We start from the raw sequence: 9,535 nt of genomic DNA on the forward strand, positions 1-9,535 counted from the left end.
CTGCAACTATATATTCTACTTATAGTTGACGGGAGTCCCCAGGCATTTAAATTAGGCCCCTTCCTACTCTATACACTCAATATCTTTGCCGCAGCGAATGTTAGTCCCAGCTGGGTTCATGTGGTTAAAATGACGAAATGCTTCTAGATTATGGTCAAGTCAACAACAAAGTCTTCAAAGGATTGACATAACAACATCTGAACAAAATGATTTGTTTGTTAATGTGATAGTTTACTTTACAAGGTAACAACTAGTTAGACACAGCGCACATCTGAGAGCAAACCCCAGCAGTTCAGGCCAAAGGTGGTACTGCAGCTGAAAATGCTCAGAGCCATTCAAAAATGAGAGAGGCTCTATTCAGGACTCAGGAGTGGTAATTTAGCCTCAAACCTTTTGAAAAACGTTTATGGGACATAAACAATATGACAAATACTTTTTAAATGCATGGTGTATCACCTTTAATCTTAATTATGATATTCTTTTATTTTTAAACCTTTGCTTTGAGCCCATGAAGTTCTACAGGAGGAGAGGTATTTGTACTCTATGTATTGTAATATTAAATTGACAATAAAATAAACAGACTTTTTTTTAGCTTATGATTTGTATTGGTAGTTTCAGTACCAGTAACAGAAATATGACCAGCCATACACACAATCAAAATTAGAAAAATATAAGACAAAAATAAACCAACTCCACATCATGATTTAAAACAATCCCCTCAACATATCCTACAGACAAAACAAGTATTAAAGCTATACTGTGTAAGTTGCTCAACTTGTGGTCAGTAGCTCTATAGCAAACCTCGGTCGCGTCCGCGTCTTTCGGCCGTTTTTCGGTTCTCACACCCCCACGTCTGCCTCCACCTCGCCGAGATCTATCTTTTGAGGGGTCCCTGGTTCCTGTGCGTTCAGCCATTCCGGAGATACACTCCTTCACCCATGTCTTCACCGTGCACCCGAGTAGAGACACACGGGAGACTACAAATATGGCCACCCTAGCGACCCCACTCCAAGATGCGCTGTGATTGGCCGGCAGTGTATAACCCTCGCTGTGATTGGCCGGTAGTATGATGACGTCATTTTTCCGCGAAATTCTCCCCCCCTCACGGCTCATAGAAAACATATAAAGAGAAGGCTTTTGAAGCTGAAAATAACGGAGTGGGGGTTCTAAAACTTTAGCGATTTAACAGTTAGCACCATTTTAAGATTTGTTTTATAAAAAAAGTTACATGGTATAACTTTAAAGAAAAAAATAGGAAAAGATACGCACATAAAAAGTATAATTATAGCTACTGATAATAACCCCATGGATTAAAAATGAAAAAAGAAAAGATAAACATTTTGAATAAATACTGTATGCGGGGGGAAAAAGGAATACATATAAGATAAATTAGTACATTTAAACAAAGAAAAGTTCTGCTTTCCCCAAATAAGCACACATACAGAAATAAAAGCATCTCTCTCCTCACCGCTCGTCTTTGGAGAAACACACTGTAACAGCGGCAACTTGTAGTTTGTATTATCATGAATAGGATTAATGAAGAAACAAGTGCTCCCATGAGCGCTAAATAGGCACAAGATCATTTGGCATTGAAACAATACCAACCAACAACACTAAATGTGTGAAAATTACGCCTGCACCAGTCGAATACGGCCACCCTCAAGTCACTCTGTTTGGGTTTTCCCAACAATGAATGGCTCACTGTTAATTAGTAATTACCCCTTGGTTGAATGCTTGATTCTGATTGGTCAAATAACTGAATTCATCAGTTATGTTTGAATAATGACGCTGAACTCAATAACAGACCGCCCAAAGTCACCTGGCTTAAATCAATCTATGTTCCTTGAATTTGTTCCATATCCAACATGGCAGCCTTGTAAACAAACACACACACAATGTCATTTACAGCTAAATAATTGCTCTCGAGAATACTTTTGAAAACGTGAGTAAAAAAAGGGAGATTTTCTTTTTAAATTATAGTAACCGAATATTGAGTATATTTTATTAACACGTCCCGTTGTTTTCCGAGGCGACCGCGTCGCACTGGACACACCTGGCAAAAATGAAGGAATACTTTATGCAAAAAGACCCCTATAAACTCTATTTTTCTAACACTGAAAGATCTACAGAGCCATTTATGCAACTGAGAAAATACATTATTTATGAAAAGTGCTTTAGATCCTCCTAAACGCAACCAAAAAACTAATTTGACCACAGCTGCTGTTTCTTTATTTTTTTTAAGATTGCTCATCTGACCTACTCATTTGACACCATCCTTTGTAATAAACTACAACTAATATTGTTTTGCTTTGTGAACCTTCATGTGGTTTCTCACATCACTCATCTGACCAAAGCGTTTGTCACAAACCTCGCAACTAAAGCGTTTCACCCCTGTGTGGGTCCTCATGTGTGCCTCCAGATGTTGGATTTGCCTAAACGGTTTATCACAAACCGTACAAGAAAAGGGTTTCTCACCCGTATGCGTCCTCATGTGTAAATTCACATGGGCCATTCGCCTGAATTCTTTGCCACAAAGCTTGCAACTAAAGGGCTTCTCTCCTGTATGAGTTCTCATGTGTACTCTCAGGTCACTCATGGTGTAATGGCCACTGCCACACACTGTGCAAAAGAAATCTTTCACCCCTTCATGAGTCTTCAAGTGTATCTTCAGATGTGCAGTCTGAGCAAATCTTTGTCCACAAACTTCACAAGGAAAGGGTTTCTCAGACGTATGGGTCCTCATGTGTGTCTTCATATGTACATTTTGACTAAATTGTCTGTAACAAATAGTACAAACATAGGGTTTCACACCTGCATGGCACCTCATGTGTCTCTTAAGACTCGGGAGGTGGTTAAATCGTTTGTCACAAAGAGTACAATTAAAGGGTTGCTCTCCTTTGTGAGCTCTTATGTGTGCTTTCAGCTCCTCCAGCCGAGCATAGCTTTTAGCACACATGGCACAAGTGTAGGGTTTCTCACCTGTGTGCGTCCTAATGTGTGTTTTCAGATCACCTGCATGAAAACAGCCTTTGCCACAAATTGGACATTTAAAGGGCCTTTCCCTTGTATGCACCTTAAGGTGATTCTTAAGGTAACATCTTTGACTAAAGCGGGCGCCACAATCTGCACAGCTGTAGGGCTTCTCACCTGTGTGAGTTCTCATGTGTATCCTCAGATCACTTTTTTGACAAAGGCCCATGCCACAAACTGGACAACTAAAGGGTTTTACCCCTGCATGGATCATCTTGTGACACTTGAGGTGATTACTTTGACTAAAGCTGGCACCACATTCTGCACAAACAAAGTGTTTCTTCTTCCCCGTTTGAGACCTCGTGGGTGACGGGTCCTGGGAGAGCGTATCGCTCGAAGACAATGTCTGTCCTTCCACGTGTGTCTCGTTTGATGTTTTACTGTCATCAGTATCAGATTCAAAGCGTGGTGAAGGGAGGAGCTGTGCGTCACTAGTTAGTTCAGATGCTTCACAGTCCTCTATATTATCGGGGTGTTTTTTCACGTGTTCGGTTGAGGTGCTGGCTAGGTGGTGCGCTCTGTTTTCATCAAGTTCTAGACGTCTCAGTACTACTCTAAACATTGAACCATAAGCACCGTCTGGTTTTGGAAGCAGCTCCTTGGGTTTATCTTTGGTCTGCGGAGGCTCTGGTTCCTCCAGACTGGGGTTCCTCTCCTGCTGTTGAAAGGAAGCCTCCTCGTTACACACAGGAAGCTGCGGCAAGTCTGGACAAAACATGAAATGAGAGTAAACCATTAAATGTAAATTAATTAAATTAACATAAATTCTTACCACCTTGGATAGAAAATACATTTTTAAATTATGCATTTAATATTTGGCCCAAATGCTGCACACTTACAAAATACAAATGTCTTCAAAATGAGAAGGACCCCCAAATTGATATATACATATATTTGGCCGTGAAACCTCATCTGAAAATGTGTTGTGCTAGGGACACAAGAAGATAAGAGATACTTTCAAGATGTTTCCAAAATAGCTGGTGTACAATTCTCCCAGTGCCACACAAAGTGACACTCTGTGAACTTGTTCTGTGATGTTGCTAGGTTTTCAATGTAATGGTAATAATATAAGAAGACTTTATTTTTATCATATCATTTTTATTGGTATTTTCAGTACCAGTAACACAAATATGACCCAGCAATACACAAAATCAAAATTAGAAAAATTTAGGACAAAAAGAAACCCCTCCACATCATGACTTAAAACAATCCCCTCAACATATCGTACGGGGAAAAAAAGTATTACAGAAAGAAATAGGAAAAGATATGTAAATAAAAAGTATAATTATAGCTACAGATAATAACCCCATAGATTAAAAAGGAAAAAGGAAATGAAAAACATTTGCAATAAATAGGCGGGGGGGAAAAGGGGCAACAGCCAATCAGAAGAGGGGACGAGGCTAAATTAGACAAATTAAGGTGAAGGACTCTTAATGAAGTCTTCCTGTTTGGTGAAGGGCACTTCGTGTTTGGCGAAGTAAACGCCAATTAAGGTTAAGGACTCTTAATGAAGTCATATGACACCACCCACGCGTCTGTAAGACAAACGGTTCATGAGATATAGAGGCACTTCCTGTTTGGTGAAGGGCACTTCCTTTTTGGCGAAGAAGCGCCAATTAAGGTTAAGGACTCGTAATCATGTGATATGACACCAACCACGCGTCTGTATGACAAACGGTTCATGAGATATAGAGGCACTTCCTGTTTGGCAAAGGGCACTTCCTGTTTGGCGAAGGAAGCGCCAATTAAGGTTAAGGACTCTTAATCAAGTCATATGAAACCACCCACGCGTCTGTACGACAAACGGTTCATGAGATATAGAGGCACTTCCTGTTTGGCAAAGGGCACTTCCTGTTTGGCGAAGGAAGCGCCAATTAAGGTAAAGGACTCTTAATCAAGTCATATTACACCACCCACGCGTCTGTACGACAAACGGTTCATGAGATATAGAGGCACTTCCTGTTTGGCAAAGGGAACTTCCTGTTTGGCGAAGGAAGCGCCAATTAAGGTAAAGGACTCTTAATCAAGTCATATGATAACACCCACGCGTCTGTACGACAAACGGTTCATGAGATAGAGGCACTCCCTGTTTGGCAAAGGGCACTTCCCGTTTGGCGAAGGAAGCGCCAATTAAGGTAAAGGACTCTTAATCAAGTCATATGACACCACCCACGCGTCTGTACGACAAACGGTTCATGAGATATAGAGGCACTTCCTGTTTGGCAAAGGGCACTTGCCGTTTGGCGAAAGAAGCACCAATTAACTCACTTAGCGCCGAGCGAGCCAGATTTCAATATGAATCTGCGCTTATAACGCCAGGAAATAGCTATATTGAATCCCCAAAATCACATTACATAACCAGGTACACGTGCCTGCGAATGCCACAAGATGACCACTAGAGTGAGCCATAGCCCATAGACTTTCCATGGTCCCATGTTAAGTCAGAATAAAAAACGAGGTTCAGGACATAACAGGATGGTACAATGACATGCTCTCCATTGACATTCAATGGACAGGCCGCGGGCCGCCATTTGAGCTCAATACTGCTCAATTCGTGCTTGATCGTCTCAAACCACCATTGGTATGTGCATCGGAACGTATATAGATGCCACACAGAAAGTTTCCGAATCAAAATCCGACCTAGTGAAGCTACGTGAGGGTCGGATGGTTTGCATTGAGCCTAGCGGCTAACAGAGGCCTACGTAAACAGGAAGCTATGGCTTAAAGGTGACGTCATAATCGTATCCTTTTTTTTCACGGTTTTCATCTGTATGCTAGTCGAAGGTAAGCTAACCGTTCCGCTCCGTCTATCAACCCAAATTAAAAGCTTAAACAATGCTTTTATATAAAAGTCGCTCCGAGTCGCTCGGCACTAAACGCCATCATTAGTTAGTCGCCCCGAAAGTCGCTCGGCGCTAAGTGAGTTAAGGTAAAGGACTCTTAATCAAGTCATATGACACCACCCTCGCGTCTGTACGACAAACAGTTCATGAGATATAGAGGCACTTCCTGTTTGGCTAAGGGCACTTCCCGTTTGGCGAAGGAAGCGCCAATATGGTTAAGGACTCTTAATCAAGTCATATGACACCACCCACACCTCTGTACGACAAACGGTTCATGAGATATAGAGGCACTTCCTGTTTGGTTAAGGGCACTTCCTGTTTGGCCAAGGAAGTTTGACGCTTCGCCACACTGACGCCGTTTCACGAAAACTCAAGATTTTTGATAACTTTTCATCGTTAAGTTGTCTTGTGTATGCCGAGTGAATCTAAAGTTGATCCGATCAACCCCCTAGCAGTAGTTCGTTAAAGTGCAACACGTGAAAACGGACAAAAATACGCCAAAACGCCACTAATTAGCCAAAATGGCTGACTTCCTGTTTGGTTTCGGACATGGCGCCAAGAGACTTTTTTGTGAGTCCGGACATGATACAGGTGTGTACCGATTTTCATACTTGTGGGTGAAACCGTATAGTGGGGCTGTTGCGTTGAAATTTTGTATGGGGCGCTGTTGCGCCATTAGGCCACGCCCCTTTATATATTTTTTTAATTACTTAATTTTTCGCCACTTGTGATGTGCGTGCAGAATTGCGCAACTTTTGGAGTACATTTGGCGCCTCATAAACCCGATTCATTCGGCGGAAGAAGCGGAATAATAATCTTTGCAAATACAATCAGCCCTATTCACGACCCGCCCACTCAGCATCCCCCGGGTGCTGAAGTCCCGTTTTGAAGGTGGAAAATCCTACTATAAGCCTATAGAGTTAGCACAGAAATCGCAAATTTAATGCAATTTCCGAATAGTAAAGTATAAAATACGGCTAGCATGATCAAGAACATAAGATAGTAAACAAGGCACAAAGCATTATAATTTACTTTGCCGTTAGAAATAATGATTTGTTGGCTTTAAGTCCAGCTATTTATGTTATAGTTTCCCCTTCTAAATTGAAGTCAGCACCCAGGGGATGCTGAGAAATTTGCTGAGTGGGCGGGCCGTGAATAGGGCTAATAGGGTCCTCACACTTCTGCTTTCCCCAAATAAGCACACATACAGAAATAAAGGCATTTCTCTCCTCACCGCTCGTCTTTGGAGACACATACTGTAACATACTGACTCACCTACCGAGACTTCCGCATTGTGACGTTGGGACGTAGTCCCAACAAACACACAATGTCATTTACAGCGAAATCATTGCTCTCAAGAATATTTTTGAAAACGTGAGAAAAAAAGGGAGCAGTGTTGGGTGTAACGGCGCTATACAACGTTACGTTGCGCCGTTAGGTTTGGTGGTAACGGAGTTACTTTTGCAATTTAGTAGGATCGTTACCAGTCAAATTTTCCGAAAAATAATGGTGTTAATAATTTACATTTAAGACCGATAATTCCCTGTTATTTCTGTTGCCACAAAAGAAAAAATAATCCATCTGACACATTTCCGCCGTTTGCTGAATGAATGAGCTCTTCTCTCTCTGTCAGAAGAGCCTGAGGAGGCATGCATGAATGCATGGCCTGCATTTTTACACGGAAAAGGGTGATCGACCAGAAATGTGTTGCAGGCTGTGGTTACAGTTCATGACAGGTCACGAAATTTGGTGTAACACCGGGTGGTGAGATTAGGAGAACTTGTGCGTGTCTTGTTTACATTAATTTACAGTCGCGCACAACATGGCAGGGCTTGAGAGAAGCCCTTTAGTAAGGCTGTGGAAGGATTCACACTATTTTTGGATTTATTGGTGAAAGGATATATCAACGTGATAACATTATCCATGTTGACGTTGAAGCTGCAGGCAGCCACCACAGCTGACACAGCACTCCGGTAGGCTGCACTCTATTTTGTTTACCAAACTCCCTCGCAGGTGCGTTTTAATGGTCGGTAACGTAACCCAACAAGTTACCTTTCTCATTTGGTAACGGAGTAACATAACAAGTTACTTTTTAATGGCAATAACGATGTAACTTAACGAGTTACTTAAAAAATAAACGATACCCAAGACTGAAAGTGAGAAATAGAAAATGTAGTAACTGAATACTGATTATGTTATCAACACGCCCGTTGTTTTCCGAGGCGACCACGACACACCTGGCATAAATTAATGGAATACTTTCATTAACGTAAGCAATTAAATCCTTAGTTATCCGCGTAATAAGCGTGATAATCAATCGCTTCGGGGTAGAATCAATCTCGTCTGGGTTTATTTGTCAATAATGACCCGCTCCCCATTGATTAGCCGTTGCTTAATAACCGCCATAACAATTCAGTGTCCCCTCAATGCAAAAAGACCCCTATAAACTATATTTCTAACCCTCGAAAATCTAGAGTGCCATATAATACTAGATATGATGGAAAGTGCTTTAGATCCTCCTAAACACAACCAAATAACTAATTTGACGACATCCTCTACTTTTTTTTAAGATTGCTCGTCTGACCTAATCATTTGACCCCATCCTTTGTCATAAACTGCAACTATTATTGTTTTGCTTTGTGAACCTTCATGTGCTTTCTCACATCACTCATCTGACCAAAGCGTTTGTCACAAACCGTGCAACTAAAGCGTTTCACCCCTGTGTGGGTCCTCATGTGTGCCTCCAGATGTTGGATTTGCCTAAACGGTTTATCACAAACCGTACAAGAAAAGGGTTTCTCACCCGTATGCGTCCTCATGTGTAAATTCACATGGGCCATTCGCCTGAATTCTTTGCCACAAAGCTTGCAACTAAAGGGCTTCTCTCCTGTGTGAGTTCTCATGTGTACTCTCAGGTCACTCATGGTGTAATGGCCACTGCCACACACTGTGCAAAATAAATCTTTCACCCCTTTATGAGTCTTCATGTGTATCTTCAGATGTGCAGTCTGAGCAAATCTTTGTCCACAAACTTCACAAGGAAAGGGTTTCTCAGACGTATGGGTCCTCATGTGTGTCTTCATATGTACATTTTGACTAAATTGTCTGTAACAAATAGTACAAACATAGGGTTTCACACCTGCATGGCACCTCATGTGTCTCTTAAGACTCGGGAGGTGGTTAAATCGTTTGTCACAAAGAGTACAACTAAAGGGTTGCTCTCCTTTGTGAGCTCTTATGTGTGCTTTCAGCTCCTCCAGCCGAGCATAGCTTTTAGCACACATGGCACAAGTGTAGGGTTTCTCACCTGTGTGCGTCCTAATGTGTGTTTTCAGATCACCTGCATGAAAACAGCCTTTGCCACAAATTGGACACTTGAAGGGCCTTTCCCTTGTGTGGACCAGCAGGTGATTCTTAAGGTAACATCTTTGACTAAAGCGGGCGCCACAATCTGCACAGCTGTAGGGCTTCTCACCTGTGTGAGTTCTCATGTGTATCCTCAGAGCAGCTTTTTGACAAAGGCCCATGCCACAAACTGGACAACTAAAGGGTTTTACCCCTGCATGGATCATCTTGTGACACTTGAGGTGATTACTTTGAGCAAAGCTGGCACCACATTCTGCACAAACGAAGTGTTTCTTCTTCCCCGTTTGAGACCTCGT

General features: G+C 41.9%; 1 protein-coding gene across 1 annotated transcript in view; it reads left to right on the forward strand.

The window, feature by feature from the left end:
• LOC308281588 (uncharacterized protein) overlaps positions 1 to 2,436 on the forward strand; it is a gene marked incomplete at its 3' end in the record, with an annotated part of 28,830 nt that extends 26,394 nt beyond the window's left edge. The window contains exon 12 of the mRNA XM_080721814.1: positions 2,420 to 2,436. Coding sequence (XP_080577940.1) covers positions 2,420 to 2,436 — 17 coding nt within the window. The remainder of the gene's footprint in view (positions 1 to 2,419) is intronic.
• Between the last annotated feature and the right edge of the window lie 7,099 nt (positions 2,437 to 9,535).

This window comes from Nannobrachium achirus (assembly GCF_963921795.1).
Source record: "Nannobrachium achirus genome assembly, chromosome: 3".
Lineage (NCBI taxonomy): Eukaryota > Metazoa > Chordata > Actinopteri > Myctophiformes > Myctophidae > Nannobrachium > Nannobrachium achirus.